Source organism: Phoenix dactylifera, chromosome 2, assembly GCF_051530095.1.
Source record: "Phoenix dactylifera cultivar Ajwa chromosome 2, Ajwa_hap1_PhDact_Kaust_v1.1, whole genome shotgun sequence".
Classification (NCBI taxonomy): domain Eukaryota; kingdom Viridiplantae; phylum Streptophyta; class Magnoliopsida; order Arecales; family Arecaceae; genus Phoenix; species Phoenix dactylifera.
In genome coordinates this window covers 2,505,126-2,526,527 of record NC_143191.1, presented here as the reverse complement: position 1 = coordinate 2,526,527, position 21,402 = coordinate 2,505,126, and the positions used below count along the sequence as shown (strand labels likewise).

Sequence of the window (21,402 nt, the reverse complement as noted above, 5' to 3'; positions counted from 1 at the left end):
TGGAACCGGTCCGTTAGTACCAAGTCAATCCGATTTTTGACCAGATTGACTGTGGGCACTATGACATTATTGCCAGAGTGCCGCACGAGCCGTACTGATTTTGGTTCAGTACTGAATCGATATTGATCTGTACCGACTGCCGACCGATATGGATCTCGATATTAGTTCGGCAGTATTTAGAATACCACCTTTTCGACTCAACAATACGTCTTATCCATTCTATATGAAATCTAAATTTGATTCTGATTTCCCTTTTTTTTGTTGTTGTTGTTGATGCTGCTGTACATTGGGTTCTCAGGGATAAAGCGAGAGAGTATCTTCAAGTCTCCAGATGATCCCAGGGGCAAGGTCGGTGTCACTGACAGTGGAAAGGGATTGACCGAGTTCCAAAAGAGGGAGAAGAAGCACTTGCACCTCAAGAAGCTACTGTGGATGCATAGTAGAAGTAGATATTGTACTGATAAGAGTGTGCTATTAGTGTTCTCATCATCACCAGAAAGAGTGGTGACATAGGCTGAATGGGGCTTTATTTTTGTGACCCACTTGGTGCACTTCATGTTCTTATATGCAATTTACCATGCTTGATTTATGAAATTTTCTCTCTCTCGTTTTTTTTTTTTTTGTTGAAACGGATGATTCATCTCCAAAGTTAAAACGTTTCAGTTACCTTCGGGTTATAGGAACACAGGTTTCAGATTGATGTAACGTGTGGCTGCTCCAGGGTTCTCTGGGTTGATAAAAAAAAAAAAAACAGAAAAGGAGCTTGTAATTTCTAGTGCACAGCAGACAAAATTTCAACTCCAGTGTTCAACCCTGCACCTTACTCTATTGCAATAAATAGCTAGTTTCATGCCCATCTTGAATGGTGCACAGTGTCAGTATTCCACTTCCAGCATGTATTCCTCTGTTTTAAATATATGCTACCTTATAATCCGTGCCATGCATGAAATATATTTTTTTTCTTCTTTTTTAACTATTCTTTATATATAATATAAAATATATATAATAGAGATCTTGTTCGGTGATCAACAGATTCAGTGAAGGAACTCTGGGGACTGCACCAAAACCCGGTGATAAATGTTTCAAAACCATCCGTTGTGTGTTGGTAAATCATGGGTCATGGTTGTTTAGCTTTGAGTCTATAATCAGTCAACAGAAAGAAAAAAAACTAGATCCATTAGTAGTCATCTCTCGTTGGTCATCATTTCTATCCACTACCCTCTCGATGATCTATTTCAAATGTTCGACAACTCAAATTAATGTGTCCCCACTATAGGTATCTTGCTTCTAAGCTTTTAGTAGTTTAATTATTTTTTAAAATATTTTTTTATATTAATATTATAATATACTATTAATATACATATAATTATTGATATAGTAAGATAATATATCATTGTAAAATAATAAGAACATGATCATAAAAATATACTAAAAATTAATAAAATATTAGTGCAATATTACAAATTGTGCAGAATATGGACAAGGCATAGTACTAATGAAAAATATTTTTCACTAATATCAACATATATTAAGCAAATAGGTTTATTAATCATATCATTAATTTTTATATTAATTTAGAGATACTAATGAAAGGGTTTTTTTTAATATGATTTGATAATCTAATAAGTTTCTTACTAACAAACTAATAAACTTTTTATTTAGTATAATGCCAAATAACAATTTTATTAATATTATTATTAATATAGGTACCATATGGCATATAGAAAATTCTAGTATCTGTGCTTATTGGACGACGCTACTTATAAGTCTCTCTCTCTTTTTATATATATATATATATATATATATATATATATATATATATATATATATATATATATATATATATATATGATAATAGAATAGATAATGGTTTTTAATCCTAATTTTCAAGAAATTTTGGATATATATATATTAGATAATAGAATAGATAATGGTTTTTAATCCTAATTTCCAAGAAATTTTGGAGCTCCATCACCTATAGCTCTGGTTGCATGGTTATCTTTGGTTGCGTCTAATTATTACAGCTTTTGTATCATACTTGAGAACCATGGAAAATTACACGCAACAAATCCCAGCGTCTAGGGGATGTTGACTATTCCTACGTGTCCATATTTTTCAACGGCTGCGTATGACACTTTAATTACATTATTCAAGATCTGATCGTACGGCTTACATCATAAGTCGTTGCATTTAAATTGCCTTCGACCGTCCGATCGGGTCCACCGGAGCCTCCCCAAACATCCACCGAACCCGCGTACCAAAACCGTATTCGAGGGTCCACTAAATCCCCTGCTACTTTGTCGGCGCCCCCACAAATGTTCCTTCATGTGCGAGACTCACACGCAATTAAGCAAGAAAATAAGCAGTTAAGAAAAAAATCCGTCACTTGGAGTTACCATGAGCGCCCACGGGACGCTCCTCGCGGTCTCTCGCTCGTATATATTTTCACCGCCGGATAAAAGGGCGAAGGATGGCGATTTCGATCGCAGTCGATCCAAGAAGAATAGGTTTCTTGGATTCCCATGGATTCCGCCTCCGCTCTCCCAGCCCAGTTTCTCAATCGGATGCGCCACCTCGCCTCCGCCGCCGATCTCGTCCATGCCATCAAGAGGTCCTCCCTAGAGCCTTTGCTCAGATTTTTTATTCACCCATTTCTTGATTGTTTTTGGAGTTCGAATTGCGTAATTTAGTGCTAGATTGGTTCTCTCTTTCCTGAATTTTAGGGTTCTAATTGTATCTTTTGTGATAGACTTGCATTCCTTTGGATTGGAGCTTGGGCTATTGGTGTCGTTGTGGTTAGGGTTTTATCTCTGCTTTTGTTTGAATGGAGGGCTTGTTCGTTGCTCGTTTGGTGTATTTGTTTGGATGAGTTTGTTGCCTGTTTCTTGTAGGCGAATGGGGAACGGTAGCTAAGTTGTTTTTCTTCTTTTTTTTTTGTTTGTGTGATTGGCAGAGTAGTTGATGGATCGTGATATCTAGTTTCGATTTTGAAATTCTTTTTTTAGGTTTTGTTTGGATCTCATATTTTCCTTTGATGAGTTTCTTATGGGGACATTGATTTTGAAGATACTGTCTATTTCTTTCTCTCAACCTTGCTGTTGTTTCGGAAAACGGTGATCTTGCTTGGTTCTGTTCTGTATCATATAAAGAAACTAGAATTGCTCTAGTTTAGGCAATTGACTTTTAAATCTATGCCATTTTTTAAGTGCTTTGCTCGATTTTAGGGTTCTATTCTGCATCTTGAATGGCAGAGCTGTGCGAGGTTAGAGATTTGTTTGGAAACATCTATTACCTATTGCCTGTCATCAAATAAGGAGTGCTAGCCCTCGTGTTTGTCCTTTTCTTCTGTTTGCAGAGTAGAATGATATCTGGGTTTTGTTTTGCATCTTGTTATTTAGGTTTTATCTGATTTTCATGTGATCCATGATAATTTTCTGTTGTATATACTTGTTCTGGAACGGTGTCTATACATCTCTTTGAACCATTTCATTTTTGAAAAATACCATCCTCCTCGGTTCTGTTCTCTACTATAAGCAAGGGAAGTGCCGTACCTAAAATTAAGACATTTAGCTTATGATTGTTTTAATTTCTAGAATTTAATGTTAGTCTTTATTTAAATCAAAATTTGGATGTTTGTTCAGTTCATGATTTGTTTGGATTTATTTATGCTTACTGGTTTTTGCTAGAAATGCCAGATTTTGATTCTCTACGTCCCTTCCATTCTTTCTTTGTGGACAAGATGGGTTGGTGAATCATGATATTGAAGTTTGGATTTTTTTTCCTCCTTATAGTATTTTATTTATTTTAGTATGATTATGTATGGTATATAGTTTGCATCCTGTGTAGGTTTTTTTTGAATAAGTTTTATCTTTACCGTTTTGTATTTCACATCTTCTTTTAGAATTTTAAACCCAAAAGTTGTTATGTAGAAGTAGATGACGAATTTTAATGTAATTTCTAAATTCAATTTCAATAGCTTCATTAGTTGGGGTTTCACACAGCTTTCATGTATTAGTCACTTCCGTGGGCTTTGTGTGGTTGCTTTACAAATAAGAGAAAGGAGGCAAATTTAACGGCCGATCAACTTCCATTTTCTCATCTTGTCATCTACTTTGCAAACATCATTTTCTTTTAATGACAATTAAATGCATGGTGGTACTTTGTTCTTACTTCTCAATGGGTTATACATTTCCAAATAAAATAGAAATAGTGAAAATCGCTGGAATTATTAGAGAGTCATAATGGCCTGCAACTCCTTATAGTAAGAGTTTCACGTTATAGTTGGTAGCGCTTGCTCATTATTACTAGAGTTTAGTCTGCTTAAGGGGTCCCAGTGTAAGCATAATTTATCTTGAAACAGAACCCAAATATTAGTTAAGCTTCCCATATTTTCTCCTATTTGATCGCCTTTCTTTTCACATAATTCAGAAATCAAATTCTTAATAAATAGACATCAAAAAAGGGGCACGTAGTTTCAATCTTAAGTCTCAAATTGGTTGAAAAGAAGGGTTTGTCAGCTGACTTCTCTTCGTTATAAATTGGGCCAACGAATAATGATTGTTCCTAAGAAACCTCATTATCTGTATTTTCCACTAATATTATTTACTTGGATTTGTTTGAATGTGGTTAGGTTTTGTTTCTTTAGGGTTTTCATGTAATAGTTAGGTAGTAATAAGAGTTTGTTCAGGTTTTTCTTGTGTGAAAAGCTGGCAAGAGTAAGTGATTGAAGCACTTTGCATTTATGTAATATTCGGGTCTTTCCTTCCCTTCTAAACTTCCTATTTCTTGATTCTTGCCTCCTGTACCTTGGAGCCAATGATCTACCTGAACCACTGAATTTGTTTTCCTTACCAATCTTACTCTTGGAATGGCTCCTTTTTTACAAGGTCATACTTTATAATATGGTTTATTTTTTCCAAGAAAATCTTCATAATGAGTTCGGCATTCACTGTTTGTACTTGTGACTGATAGTTAGGATCAATACTGTTATTAAGAGGATGTGCAAGCATCATCAAGTAATGTTGAACATTCCCTTTTTTTCCATTGTGTTTATTTTAGGTTGTTTCCGTCCAAATCCAGGAATCTCACGGTTTAAGTGAACTATCTTATTTGTGCACCAGTATTGGTTGTTCTCCATGCATACATCAACATTAATATTCTTGTCTAACAATTGTATTTACCTGTATGTATGGCTGGTATTTGAAATTCTCTACCTGTTTTTGAATTATAAGTGCATGTAACAGATTATTAAGTGCATGTAACAGATTATTTTCTTTTTTTTCCCTGTTTTTTGGGAGAGTTGTTAATTTAATATTAACTTGCAAGAAATATCATTTATTTGCAGCTTCATTTTGTTGTTCTCGTTTCATACATCTGATGCTGAAAATGATAGTAGAAAGCTGTAAGATTTTCTTGTGACCATGGAGTCTACTATTAAAGAACATCATTATGGGCTCATGCTCCAGATGAAGAAATAGATAGTGCAATTAAGGTAGTATTTTTGCTAAAGAAACATCTATATATTTAGATGCTCCAATATCCTAGTTGTTGTTACAATGCCTTAATGTGCTTCTGACACGAATTGTTTGAATTTAATTATTTTTGTTTAATTTAAACTGATTGTTTTCACATTTATGCTTTGCTATGACAAGTTGGCTTGTGCATGAATTATGGAGCAACTGTAAGCTTCTAATCTTGTTAGCATATGTTAATGGATAGCACTTGACATTCTGATTATCTACAGCCAAATGTAAGCCATGTCAACTGATCCTGCAGTCAATCCCTTGACTTTATATGCAACAGAAGTTTGAAAAGTTTTCACTGCATTTTTCACACATATCATGTGCACATCTTTATTCCTTTTACATCTCCAACTTCAAGGCTTGTTGTTAATAAAAAATAAATAAATATTGTGATACCCCATTTGGTGGTTCTTGCAACTCTTACTCTATTAGCGTAGTTTTGTCATCATTCTTGATATCAAAGATGCCTTTTCTCAGCGGAGATGTGACTGATATATTTTGGATTCACTCTATGGTAGTGTTTTTAACAGTATTTTATTACGGTTGTACCATAAGCTATAGGAAAAGGATTGTCTAAATTTCAACCTTTTCTTGTCTTGAATCTAAATTTTATAAAGCTTTATTGGGGCATCATGCGCATCTCTGCTACACAATGATAAATCAGAACTTGTTATTCAATCTTGTGGTGCTTGTCTGGCACAGCTTGAAATTACACCATTTGCATGCATGTAACAAGTTGTTCTGTTCACATTCAATTCATGTTATTTGAAATGTAGTGTACGACAAAACTTGTCGGAACGATGTAGTAATGCAATGGATCCATTATGGGAAATAACTGCGTATGCATATGTATAGACACAATGCACAAATACATACGTTGACTTATGTAGTGTCCTTTTTTAAATGTCCAAAATGATCGGAAGCCTTACCATCGGCAGTTTTATTGTTGAGTATAGAGAACTTACATGCTTAATGTTCTGTCATTCTAGATGATATAGCTCTGAGTCAATGTTCTGTGTTCAAAATTTTGGCTAATTTGGTGATCCGACATCAAAACCTAATTAAGGAGAACCAGGTCGACTTGAACTGCTGGCTGGTGGACCCTTGAAGCAGGGTCTGAACTAGGGGAAATAGAGGAAGTCGGAAGAGAATCAGGAATAGGAGAACCCATTAATTGAAGGAGTCATTAGAGTAATTTTTGTCTCAGTCGGAGTCACGAACACAACCAAGGGGTCTATAGGGCTATCATTAGAACCAGGAGAATGATCAAAATTATTGAGCGAGCTCATCACATTGACATTTTGTTGGAGAAATTGGATACAGGAAGGGTCTACAAGAGGAAGAGGTTCGCCATTGTCATCCCAATTCCTCAATACTGGAGAGCCACCAAGGGTGGGGGTTCATTCTTGAAGTTCCTGACTGAAATGTAGACAATATATTTGAATTTCCTTACAAAGACATCCATCGACCGAGGAATAGCTTTAATGGACTTGCAGAAAATAGTGAGATCAAATTCAGAGAGATCAATAGTGTCCCTTGGTAACTCACTAGGTTGCGGATGGAATCCTCGTCCCAACATGCAAGAGTAACATGAGTTTTAGTATCCACTTTATAATACAAATCATGTTAATTGGCCAAGTATAGACAGTGAAAGAGGAAGAATGGGAATGAATGGTATCTCTTTGGCATAAATCAAAGATAGTTTATCTGTGAGGAGAAGTAACTAAGAACTTGTTGTGTCTGAAGTTCCTTGCTCTCCAAGCATGGCGAGGGTGATACGAGACAGGAGTGTACATCCACTTCCATCAAAGAATCCACTTCATCCCTACCTTGAAGAGGGTCAACCCTAGTGATGCCACCCCTTTTGTGCTTTCTATGTGCCTCCTTTACGGATCTGGTAATAGGCATGAAAAATAGAGGTTCTAGAAGGACGATTAGGTATTTCAGCATCCATCTTCTTTTAGACCAAGCTTTACAGATCCTTGAACTATGACCAACCCCCTTACAAATATTACATATTTAGCCATTCCTACAATCCTTCCTATAATACCCTGTTTCACCACAACAAAAACAAGATCCAACTTTAAGGTAGGCTCCTTGCGAGCCATGGAAGCCTGGCAACTTAGGCTATATGCTTTATCTTCCTGAAAAGCTGCTCCATCCCGTTCATCACCTTTCAAAAGCTCTTTGTTAGATCCAGTTGACTAGTCTCAAAAGGAGCAGACCTGGATGAGTAGTCATTCGAGGTCATGGAAGGGATACCTCTAGAGTTGTTCCATTCAGCTGTGCTGATTTGATTCTCACTTACATCCTCCAGTCGTGCCTTTCTCCACCACCAAGAAGGAAGGAGCATGAGGGAAGGAAGAGCGATGTTGCCAAAGAAGTGAGGTTTTGGTGGGGGGATGCTAACTAGGGCAATGTGGGTAGTGGGAAGGAGGAGGGGATACTCGAAAGCTTTCTTTAGACAAATCAAGCAATGCTATTTCACAACTTTAACTACTTGAGATAAGGATTGCGGGTTATGATTACTGGATTTCTTCCTCACCTGTAAGAACTTGATAGAGATTTTTTCTTTCATAAATGTCTTTACTAGACATTATAGCAGGGGTGGGAGGGGAGGAGAAGAAGGGAGCCATCCTCGAAAGCTTTCCTTAGACAAATCAAGCAGTGCTATTTCGCAACTTTAACTACTTGAGATAAGGATTGCAGGTTATGATTACTGAATTTCTTCCTCACCTGTAAGAACTTGATAGAGAATTTTTCTTCCATAAATGTCTTTACTTGACATTATAGTTTCAACTGTGACTTTGACTTTTCATGATATGGGGCATGAAGGGCAATGTCTTAATCAATAAAAGCTCTTTTGAACTGCTGCTATGAATTCCAGTCTATACCATACAACCTTTAAACCATGCTAGTTTCTATAACAACTCTTTATGTTTTATTTGTTTTTCTATTTGCTTTTTCATTCATAGGTCTAAAGCATTTTAATTCCCTTCTGAATTCAAGATGATGTAGGCCAATCCCGACCAGCTGTGTTCCAACCTAAAAAAATTATCCAGCTATTTATGAGGCAATTGAAGCTTGTGCCAGAAGTGGAATACTACCTTACAATCTTATCTCAGTGGAAACATTTGTAACAAATATCCATGCCATTCACTGTTTGGAAGAAAATGAGTTTCAAAAGAATATGCAATCAGCAAATTTAGCCATTGAAGAAACTGTCACTGTGCATAGCAGTATACTACAGTTATCTGAAATGATGCTCCCACCATGAGAAGGCATGCTAAGGAGATACATGTCAATCTTGAGGTAACTTTTACAGTAATGATAATTTTATTTACATATATCATACCTTACATTTTACTTAAAGAAATCTTATTATTAACAGTTGTTTACATACTGGTGCATTTGTGACCAAATTGACAGTTATTCTGCAAACTGAATGTACAATTAGTTGATGCTGCAGAACTGATTTTAACCAATCAAGCTATTTTCTGCTGCTTAGGTTATCCATGCTTATTTACCATCTGAAGTAGCTCGAGCTCGGCTTGGAAAAAGCTCGGTGCAGCCTCAGTTCGAAGCTAAATGAACGAAGCTTGGACCAGCGATCTTGGCTCAAAATTAATTTCAAACCAAGTCAAAAATAGATCCATTGGTCTACGAAATTAGGATCTTTTCAAGCTTGAATATTATTTAACTTTTGAATTCATTAAATGTTAATTCAGATTTGAACCAAACTTGAAATCAAACTAAGCCAAGCTTGAATCAAGCTCTAATTCAAGCTTGGACCAAGTTTAGTTCAAGTTCAAACTCGAATTGATATGTAGCTTGTTTTAGGATTTTCAAGCTGATTGATTAGGCTCATGTTCAGCTCAATTTGAAATTAAGCTGAAACTAAGCTCGACATGGTGTTAAACAAATCAAGCTTGATCTCAACTTTCAAGCGTGGGATTTCAAACCAAGCTTGATTAGACCCAAGCTCAATCAAGCTCGGCTCGGTACACCCTTAGACATGCTCCATTCTCTCTACATGTGATTTTTTCATAAATTTAATAATCATCTGTAACTGCTTCAGTAAAGCAATTGTTCATATAGGCCATTATCGATATAGTTTATTGCCAATCTTTTTTCGTAATCAGGCTGTAGTTTGAACTAATTTTCTCAAAATAGTCCATAAAGGCATCTTGGTACCTGGTATCTGGGCTGTATCAATTGCTTAGACTAGGACTATCTAGTCTGTTTAGTGTACTGATAATATTAATAAGTAGATACTAAAATTAGCTTGATATTTGCTTCTTAAGTTTATATGCTTGATTTTTACTTTATATTTTTTGCATCTTGGATATGTAATTCTGAATATGTATAGACATTTGTGTGTGCATTCTAGGATTCCCATCCCAAGAGTACCGATGCATCTCACTAGTGCTATACCATTCCGATCTGAGAATGATAGTTGGGATGGCCCCAGGACGTTGGTTTGCTCATGAACTGGATGCCCCCACATTCCTGGTTGGTACAGGTTGGGACTAGCCAGTTTGCTAACATGGTAGCCTGGTACTAGTTGGGATAGCCAGGTCTCTCTCACAAAAGGGTGCTTATAGGTACAATTTATTAAAAAAACAAAATTACACAAATTTAAAAACGAAAAAATAGAAACCATAAACCATGCGACAAGGGGCATCTTAGTACCATACCTATTTAAGAGGTTCAAAAGCCTATTTATGAAGCTAAAAACATCTTAAAATCATTAAATTCTAAACAACAAAATGAAACCAAAAAAATGAGTTCAGAGGTATCCCAGTAAAAGTATTGGGATGCCAACTTGTCTAGGCTGTCAAGGCGGGTTTGTCCCAGTACTATACTGATTCAGGATCATACGAGGACATGTGCTGGTATCGGGTCTTGAATCCCAATATAACTTATAAATTTTTATTTTTCTTGATTGCAACCAATAGGGAACATGTAGCCATCTTCCAAGTGATTGATTGATGAGACAATTCTAATATGTTTGGGTTGGAAATATGTTCTTTCTTTTCTGCTTTCTCTTATCCTCTCCTTTTTTATGTTTTTGCCACAGACACCATCTTGAGCCCACTTTGTTGCTTTGACAACATTGATTTGGATATAACAGCCTGTATGGTTTCCACAGTCCATAGCTACTTGCTAGTTTAGCTTTCCATCTTGCATTAAGAGAGCCCATCCTTTGAAATTTTATAAATATCCTCAGAAATCTTTAAAATATTTATGAATATCTTTGGGTTGACATTTACCTCACAGAAGATACCTCCAATTACCTTGTACAACACAAGAGACAGTTAACCATTAAACCGATTCTTATTCTCTCAAGCTATGCATTTTCCAAGGTATCCATCTGACTTCCTCAACAAGTTTTTCTATATCTAATTATCTGATCAGTTACATCAAACATTTTCATGACCTGTTGTGCGTACGGATCATTTCTCATTAAACTGATTCTTATTCTCCCAGGCTATACATTTTCCTAGGTATCCATGGACTTCCTCGACAAGTTTTTCTATATCTTATCTGATCAGTTACATCAAAGATTTTCATGACCTGCTGTGCATATGGATCATTTCTCATAAAACCGATTGTTATTCTCCCAGGCTATGGATCATTGTGTAAAGTTCTAAGTAATCAAGCAGTAGTTTGAATTAGTCTTGTCAAAGCTGTTAACCTACACATTTTGGTAGTCTGCCTAGGCAAGGACTGACCTGGCTAACTGAATCAGGTATATCAATATACTTAAAAGCATGGAAGAGAGAATATGTTCTCAAGTTGACTTGCGTGCCAACTGGTGCAGTTGGTAAATTCATGGGCCATGATACCCAATGACCTAGGTTTGAATCCTGCCTTTGCTATATTCTCAAGTTAACTGCAAATATGTTTAAGTTTACATAATCTATATTTATGTTCTCCTAAGATGCAAACTATGTTTGGATGTAGATACATGTAGTGTTTATTGTAGTTTTGATTGCAAGAAATGGTGAATGCTTATTCATATGCCAAACCACAAATAGACAATGCCTATTGACTTTGAAAATGAAGATATTGACGTTGATTATTTGACTTCTGTTACATGATTTTTGATGACATAGAGGTTATATTTTACATTTACTTGGAAGATAAATACAGATTTCCTTTGTTACTCGTCATTGCCCAACAGACTAAGAGGAAGTAGAAAGTTCTGTTTTCCATTACCATAATTTTTGTTACTGGCATTTTTTCCCCCTTGAAGCTCTTTATGCATGCTGATGAACACATTCAGATTCTGTTAATTTTTTTTTTCTGCTTCCTCACCTTCTCTTGGTATTTCCTTATGTGTTCATTCTCTTCTTTCATTCTTCTCTTTCTTGTTGTGAATTTTCCTTCTTTTGTTTCCTTTTTCTTGTGGTTTCAACAAACACAATATTGCAATTGAGTCCTCACAGGTTGTCGAGGGTTTTGTCACCTAGGTACCACGTGCCTGGACAAATTCATTTTTGATGCAATCACCCATCACGGAAGATACCAGGGTGTACAGCATTCTGTCGTGCGCCATAATCATTGATTGATGTCATCTCCATGTTATGCCATTCCTTCGGTGCCAGCATTGTCGATAAATTCAATATAATAATGTTCAACTATTTAAAAATCTTTCTTGATTGGGAAAGCTAGAACCTAGGTATATCTTGGTCAAGACGTAGCTCTGCCAGTGGCAATGCTGATTTTGGGTTTCCTTTTCCCATTCTTTTTTGATAGTGGTTCAAGATCCCTGATGTTTTGTATTGAATTGCAGTCATGGTAGCAGAGGCAAAAGACCTGACGGTAGAGAATAGATTGAGGAAAGGATTGGAAAGGGTTGGTGATTGAAACAATTGTACATTTAATAAGTAAATTAGCTATTCTTGAACACTGCATTTACCATACTAATTTAGTATGCCTGATTTATATGGGCCGTTCATGCTATGCAGGTGCAAAATAAAAATTTTACAGGAAAGATTAGCTTCTTCATTAAGGAGAAACAAAATGTTTCGACAATGGCCTTGAAACTTACTACAAGGCGGCCAAAGCAGAGACTTTAGTCATCAACTCTCATCCTAGGCTACTCTATGTACATACGCTAACATTTACAATGACAGACATATCTTCACCTCACAGTTGTCAGGCTACCAAATCTACCAGATTTAGAAGGATCTGTTTCATCCTTGCACATCCCACCAGAGGAGTTTCTTTTCATTGGCCCACCACTGCGGCCTTTGGACTTGCGGAAGCGAATGCACTTCCTACAAACATATTTTGCTGGTACTTCATCATGGTCCCTGATCCCAGCACACCTTGTATGCTGCCAGACCCCACAGGCATCACAGGCCATCATCCTCTCACCATCATCATCCTTCGCACCACAATCACAGTCCACAATCCAGTTCTCCAATCCCCTCTCCATTCGGAACTGCCCGAATCTTTGGTCAACTCCTGAACATGTTCCTCTAATCCTAGCAATCTCATTTAAGCCAAGTATATGCCTGACAAGAGCAAAGTCACTAACATCTCCACGGTCTAATATTAACTGTTCAGCCTGGAATCTTTGAAAGATGAGGTAAGTCTCCTGAAAAGCTCTTGTTGCTTGTTGCTTAAGATCAGCTATAGTGGCAGTCATTGGCAAAATCAGCAGCTCTGGCGGGGGAGTAGTGTAGCCCTTTGGGTGATCAATCAACTCAACATGACACCAGATCGGCAGCATAGATTGACCAGACGGTAACTGATTAGATGCAGGTTCATCATAATGCTTTATGAACTGCTTGCAGTCTAGGAGCTTTGACGCTGAGCTGGAGGCAGCCTCCTCTGTGGCTTGTGGCCTGTAGGATTGCATGGTCGCAGGATTAAGAAGAGCATCATACAGGAATTTGAGGTCCTGGAGAAGCTGATCAGCAGATGGCCTGGACAAGTATCTGGTGGTCATTGTCTGGTTTGAAGCTGCCTCAAGCCTGCATTTCCAGAAGAAAGACGTACACAAACAAATCAGATTTGATGAAAAAGATTTTATTTTGTTCTGTTCGCAAGAAGAAATAATATACTTATCATAAGCAATCTCCTAGTCGTTGTGCGGTAGTATTAGTTTCTATTGCTGAATAACGGATTTAAAACTACTAAATAGGCAAGATAAGAGATGTATGTTTCGACTGACCTGTACTCAATTGCACTTGTTTCAGCATTGCGTCGGGCTGCAACAACCATGCCATCGCCGATTGCCTTACCGCCCAGTTCCTTGAGGCAATGGTCAAGCAGCCCTGGGGATTTTATTGCCTGAAATGTGGCTCCTCTGAGGGCACGCCATGTCACCCACTTGGAACCCCCAACGGCACGTAGAACCTTGACCATAGCCTTCTCTGCTCGTTCAACATCTTCATTCGTCCATGTACCCGACACGCCTGAGGTGGCTTCAGCCCATTTCCTCAAAGGATTTTCAGGCTTTCCTTGTTCGCGAGATTCATGAAGCAGACGCGTCACATAGCAGAAGAGATTTCCTACTGTGACTAATTGATGGTCAGACATGGACCGATATAGTGCAATCACATTCTGCAATGGGGTGCGAGGAGATCGGGCATGACAGAAGAAGACGGACAGCGGGATATTAGAGAGGGTTTCCACAGCTTTCTGATAGGCCACTGCAGTGAGGGCAAAGCTACCAGCACCAAATCTGTATCCCCAATCCCCATACCAGGGACGGCCAGCGGTTACAGCATGGAGGAGCCGATACTCCATTCCATATTTTTTAGATATATCCAAAACGCTGACCTTTCTGTCATCACAAAACAAATGATCTTTTGGTCACAAACAGAAACAAAATGCTCGAAAATTTTTGTTGACCAGTCATATGCTCGTAACAATAAATGTTCCATCCATCTGCTAACCCGAAAAACAAAAGGCTTCATTCCTACGGTTGATACTTAAAGAAACGTTTCCAACTTTTAGCCTTTGATGCAAATTTAACTAAGAAATTAATGCCTGAACTCATAATAAATGTAAATAAAGAAACAAATCCATAATTCATAATAAAATGCGTTCCTAATTACAGCTATCACGGACAATTGTACAATGTTATACATTGTCGTTCAACTTATACTATATATAACCAAGGATGATGGTCGCATCACAGGCATGAAGCAGAGTCCAAGAAGAAAACTGCACAAACTGGGGGAATCCCAATAGCGCTGAAAACAGGTCGGCCTATCTATTTGCAGATTCAAACTAGCGACCGCTCGCTGGATGACAAACACTGAAATCACCATATTACAACATTCAATTTTATTTCATATAGGTAGTTATTCAAAATTTATTCATGCCAATAGTCACTTGATCTATATCAACTTCTCTGTATTTCTATTTCACATATAGCTACAAGCTCTCAAAAAAAAAAGAAGAAGAAATTTCATGATTAATTTTTATTTATTGTCCCCCTAAAGAGTAGTTAGGATATTTGATGCAAAAATAAATTATTAATTCTTACATTATATATATATATATATATTTAAATAATTTTAATTTTGAATATTTTTAATACAACTTGATCGGACTAGTGACCTCTAGATTGATCTCCATACGAGTTTAATAACTACACCTTGTACTCTCAATTACCAAGCTGTCGCATGCAATCTGACTAGTAGATTCTGTTTCTATGCTTTATGATTATATAATTATTATTATTTTTTATTATTAAATTTTGCAAATCCAATAATGTTCGACTTATATCCATATCTATATAGAAAAAATTAGGATATAACTATATTATTTGACTTGTATCCATATTCTTTTCAAAAAGAATATAGATATACCAATATTCAATCCATATCTGATTTACTTTTGGCGCTAAATCTTAGTAGCCACCATGTAATCAGAATTTGATCCTTTAGAACCTAGTGGGTGGAATTGAAAAAGGAAAATCTAATTTCACAAGGCCCAACAATAAATAGGTACTAGGTTGAAGCCGGAAAACTCCACAAGCCCCCACACAAAAACATCAGCTTCATACCTGACAATTTGAAAAATCTCGAGTTGGAAATTAAATCCATGATCTCCCCTTGATGAAAGGCTGTGGAGAACATGGGCTAAACCATGTAAGTAACATTAGGAGCACAGGCTATTTTGACTCATTGTCTTATGTTTTCAATACAGAGCTCTACACTTTGTTAGCAAGCAATATTCCAATACCTCTGAGCTCCTTGCTCAAAGTTCTCTTTTATTTTCAACTTCTAACCAACTATTTTGAGCTTCAAACACTCATTCACAACCTTACATCCACATTATCACAACTCAGCATTCATAATTTGCGGAGTCAATTAGTGACCATGTAGCAAATTTGTTATTTCCAATCCGATCAAACAATAAAATTGTCAATTTTGCATACAATAAAATTGTCAGTTTTGTGGCCTCGTTTTAAGAAGCTGGAGTTTAGCTTGCAATGTGTTAAAAATGGCCATCTAAGGTTTAACCTAAGGTGTACTGCCTACGCACTGCTTTAATATATTGCATCATGTTACAGTATGGGGAATAAAATGATTTATAGATGCTGTCTAGTAAAAACTTTCCCTTGATTTTGGGGGTGAAAGTGAATCAGATATCCGTCCGAATCTATTTTCGTATTCAAATTTATCCGAATATAAATAGAAATTTGAGTATCCGACTAATATCGTATTCATATCCATATCCGTCAAAGAAAAATGGATATGGATATGGATAGATGACTATCCAATCTGCATCCAGATATTTGATTCCATTTGTAATTCTATTTAATTTTATATAACACTCATAAACTTTACAAAAAATAAATGACTACATTAACATGCTATTAACTTGATTTATTATCTACTCGATAATATCTTTAATTCTGTTGTCATAAAGCTTAATTTTTTTATTTATATCCATATTTATATCAATATTTTTGGTATCCGATTTGTATCTGTATCCATTTAAAATAAATATAGATATGAATTTTTGCATCCAACTAACATCCGTATCCGTATCTATATTTGTCAAACAAAACAAATATGGATATGAATATGTTAGTATCAAATCCGATTTCAGCCCTATTTGATTCACTATATATCTCATTTAACATATGATATCTGTTGTATTCAAGGTTTCAAATAAAGTAGGTCTAGGCCATCTTAGTTTTTCCATGGAATAGAACAATGAACATCTTGTCCCATCCTAATATATTTCACAACTCATCTCATCCTTACATTGGACATTAGGACACTAAACATCTCTCCAGTATTTAGCACCTTGATTGCATTAAAATTTTGTTTTCTTCTTTTATTGTTTTTTTAGCTTATTACTCTTTTGGGTGATCTTGACCTTTGAAAGCTTGTAGGCATCTGACTATTGTCTTGGTATCGAGCAAGCTCCAAGTTGCTTTTAAAACACAGGTACAATAGGCTTTGATTCTATTTTGATGTCCCCATTATCTATTCAATTATTACATTTATAATTAATCCAACATTCCATCCATAGTCTACAGGATTTTACAAATCAATCATGATAATTAAATAAATAGAATACATTTTTTCATCATTATGCTCCTTCAATAAAACACCATATATTGATTTAAAGTTTACACAATCCTGTGTGGTCCCTGTGATTGCAAACCTCCCCTTAAAAACTACACTGCACACTATGCCATAAATTGATTTTTCCCAAGTAACAGAACAATAAAACAATTACAAATTAATATTTGACTGTTATTACCAAAAAAAAACCGACTGTAAAAAGCACAAAGATCTCTAGTATACAAATTTATAGTACAGTTTGAGCACTGAGCATTTTGATAACATATCAAGTAATTATCAAGTGTTAGAATATCACAGAAAAATGTTGCAATCAATAGGAAACCTCTACAATGATCCATAAAGATGACAAGTTCACAATGATCATATGATATCCCATACCTGACATGGAGCATTTTGCATATGCGATCCCAAAAACCCATTATATCACATCCAGTCAAATATTTTGAACCACCTTCTCGGCCATTAACTCTGAGAAGGTGGCCATAACCATTTGCATGCACTACACCATGCAGCAAATGAGTAGAATCTTCCAACCGTACATATGGCCAGTCTTCTAGATCTTCACCTCTCATCTCATATTTGCATTTAATACACCTGATAAAGGAGCATTTGTGTGAGATAAACAAAACATTGGATGATAAACAAATATCATATGATCACTAAACATGGTTCAGATCTACAGGCTTTGAAAAACCAACTCCAATACATAGCTAGCAGAATGCCCTGTTCAGATCTTCATGGTTTACATATATACTGCAGAATTCTAATGATTGTAGGAGACAAGCTGTTATTAGGAAGTAGGAACAAATTCCACTGAAGCATTTCAAAACAATAGTGAAAGTTTACTTCAAAAGATAAACACCAATATGATAATCACTCAAATATTGAATTGGTTATTACACATATGAACACCAAAACAAGACCAAGTTCCACAAAATACAATACTGAAACACTTGCCTACAGATATAAAAATTTATCACAGTTCTCAACCGATGGCTAACATGCCTAGCCACTAACATTGTACCTCAAGAGAATTTACTAGATTACTTTATATTCTAATAATAAAACCACTCCACAGCATCAAACAAACACCGCCTACATCAACATGCATGTAGATCACTGGCAATGATAAAGCTCCGAATAGCTAGTGGAAATAAAGTTAGGAAAGTGTCCCTGCTGTCCTCATACCAACTTTCATAGGCCAGAATGATAACAAATCACTTAATCAGAGGAAATTGCTAATTTGATCCATTAGAAATATGTAAATGCTGCAGTTGATCATCCAGATACAGTCTCTTATATAGCTTCATTTGCAACATGAAATACAATGGTACAAAACTGGCCCATGAAACTGCAAATCAGAACCAATGCAGCGAAGAGCAATCAAAATCTTCATTACATGACATATAGAATCAAATAAAATATAAACAAGACCTAAATGTTATAGATGACTAAGCCATCTGTTCATGGCATATGATCATAAGAAATTATAGTTACACACCTTTCTATCAAATGCAAATAATCCTTGCTCAAGAGGAAGTCTTCTAAAAGCTGTACAATCAAGGACTATCCATGGAAAAAGATCTTACAGAGCTCAAACATAGACCAAAATGAGAAGAACACTCTTCTGATGAAAGGATACAAGTTTTGAGCATACTAAAAATGCAACCTTGAAATAATGATCTGTCATAGAGGAGCGTTTTACAGAAGAAAAGCATATCACCATCAAGATAACAGAATCTTATATAGATACACGATGATAACAAGCTTCTATTATAGGGAACAAATGTGTATGCCCAATGAACCTTTTCAAGCCTGTCAGGCTAATCTAAGGAAAACCACCAACAGAAACATTGCATCAGAATACTTCATGGAAGATAAATAGACTTGACTATCGAGTCCATTAGTACTTGAAGAGGCTTCCATTTGGATTGCAGACCTACTGCTAGGCACATCCTTTTCCTTTAACCGAGATATTTCAATTCATACACACTGGCACAAGAATAATTTATGGTCTAGAGTATAAAACCTTCACTCACACCTCTGGAGAGTAAGAGAGAAAATCAACAAAATCAAGAACCTCAAGTAAGGAAAATGCAACAGATGAAGCAGTTTCTCGAGAAGCAATTGAAATGAAAAATTTCCCCGACCTATGATTTCTTCAAGTCTCCTGAAAGGTACTGAGAATATCCCATTTCTCAACAAACTTGACAAAGACTTCTATAAATCCATGAAAAGATTAAAAATGAAAAAAATATTAATATAAGTAACGAGATGATATCTAGCACCAACCACGGACACCAGATTTGCAGCTCAAGTTGCCTAATTAATATGGAGAACCTTCAATTCTGTTGTTTTTGATGAGAGTGTGCATCATACAACAATATTCTGCTAAGTTTCCTTCTTAACAAATTGCAGATCAGTCTGTTTGAACAAATTTTAGACATATCATGCATCAAAGTCAAAAGGGTACATAGCCTCCATTACAATCCTTGAAATATTCAAAAACTATTCTGCTTGCAGAAAGTCGGGAATGATTGAAGTTCCACTTCATAAGACCAACCTGACTCAGTACCAGGAATTTCGACTGGATCCAAACAGTTTGTTGGAAGCCCAAGCTGTCTCAATAGCCTAATTGGAATCCTAACTTCAGAAAAGGGGCACAACAAGAAGGAATTATATGTTATGATTCATTCAAGGCTACCACATTAAAGCATAATTTGGTCAATTATTGCTGGCCCCCAAGTTACATCACTTCATATCTATTCTCACCTAATCATCATTCGAGAGATCCCAAATCAAAATATCATATACAATAAACCAATTTTAATCACTCATAAGAACTATACTTAAGATACATGAATAATCAAAATCATGAACCCAACAGAAACAAAACTCTCTCAAGAAAAACTACTTCTCACCTTGTGTCGGGCAAGGGCAACAAGGTTTCGCAATGCATACAAGTCTGGCGACAACCACATGATGACTTGCTATCATTTCGGATTATAAAATGGTAACGCTTTCCACAGACGGGGTGGCCACTCCACCCTGTAGTGAGATCACATTAATAACTAATTGAGCATCAAAAACATAAAATAGCATTTTAATAAGTGCATAAATTAATGGGAAACGAAAGAACAACCACCACCCAACGTTTATTGAAACAGTAACGGCAAGAACAATTGCATCACTCAATTATGAAATTGCTTGTCTGGTTTAACTCTCTAGTAATCATGCAATAAGAATCAATTTAATGAATGCGAACTTAACCAATAAATTATAATTCGATGTAAAAATTAAGACAAAACATTTGAAATAAAAACCAATTTATGTTTAAAATAATATAATAAAACTAATATGATTATAGTAAAGATTTTAAAATCCACAATGCAAAATAAATTAACCGTAAAAAAAAATTAAAATGATGGTCACGTCGTGGATGACAGCTGTCAGATAAAACCGGTTTACCAAATTAGATCCGGTCCGGCCAACGACACATAAAAAAAGAAAAATAAAAAAGGAAAAATTATTGCAAACAAAAATGTGAAGTGTGGAACTGTTAAAAAAAAAAAAAAGTAAAATTATCTCACGATTCTCACCTACAATTCTACAGTGATCGCAGTAGATCGATTTTGATCGCAACACGTCCTCTTCTACAACGTTAAGCTCAACGACAGCGCCTTCTAAATCACCCACCCGCAACGTGATCCGCCAGGGTATCAGATGCGGCGAGGCGACCGCGGAGGGCAACAAGATCGACGATGGCGGCGGCAGCCGGGCGTGCCGCACTAGAAACTCCCGGACGCTCACGCGGAACGGCCCGTCGAGGCCATCGGAGATCCCGTCGCCGGGGGCCGGAAAATTCAGAAAATCGCACAGATCTGCCGTCACCCTTCTCTTCGCCCGCTTCACCGGCCGCCTGTTCACCACCATGGCGTCGGATCCCGTCGAGGCCACGGCCGGATCTCGCGATTCCAGCAAGAACGGCGCCGTTGATCGGCTCCAAATAGAACTAGGATTAGGTGAAGGAGATTGAAGTGGGAATAACAAAATAAATTAACAAAAGATAAGATCAAGCGTTAGGGTTATGGATATCGGCTCCGGCTAGGGTTAGGGTTTCAGAAACACGGGGGAAGAGACGGAGAGAGATCGGATGGGCCGCCTTGGAAATCGATAACCAGGGTTAGGGTCGGGTTAGGGTTTGGTTCGGTTAGGGTCAAGAAGAGAGCGGGAGAGGGGGAGAAAAATTTGGGATCGCGCCCTCGTTTTGGGCTATCTTGACTTGGATACGATATATTTTAAGGCGGTGC

At 36.6% G+C, this 21,402-nt stretch overlaps 1 protein-coding gene and 1 long non-coding RNA gene across 4 annotated transcripts; one reads left to right on the top strand and one right to left on the bottom strand.

The window, feature by feature from the left end:
* Positions 1–2,381: 2,381 nt before the first annotated feature.
* Positions 2,382–14,399, top strand: LOC103716628 (uncharacterized). 3 transcript variants are annotated; one of them, XR_015974926.2, is made up of 6 exons: positions 2,382–2,611; positions 8,532–8,834; positions 9,031–11,383; positions 12,322–12,415; positions 12,497–13,531; positions 13,736–14,399. It is a non-coding gene; the product is annotated as an uncharacterized LOC103716628 (long non-coding RNA). The 3 variants fall into 3 exon arrangements; XR_605563.6 differs by lacking the exon at positions 13,736–14,399 and adding an exon at positions 5,345–5,491 and having other exon boundaries at positions 2,462–2,611; positions 11,275–11,383; positions 12,497–13,634; XR_015974927.2 differs by lacking the exon at positions 13,736–14,399 and having other exon boundaries at positions 11,275–11,383; positions 12,497–13,634.
* LOC103716627 (PHD finger protein At1g33420-like) lies at positions 12,511–21,402 on the bottom strand. Its single transcript, XM_008804706.5, has 5 exons — positions 20,692–21,402; positions 20,014–20,140; positions 17,471–17,686; positions 13,711–14,325; positions 12,511–13,510 (listed from the first exon to the last, which is right to left on the bottom strand). The coding sequence occupies exons 1-5, from the start codon at positions 21,023–21,025 to the stop codon at positions 12,673–12,675; spliced, it is 2,130 nt and encodes a 709-aa protein (XP_008802928.4). The 5' UTR covers positions 21,026–21,402; the 3' UTR covers positions 12,511–12,672.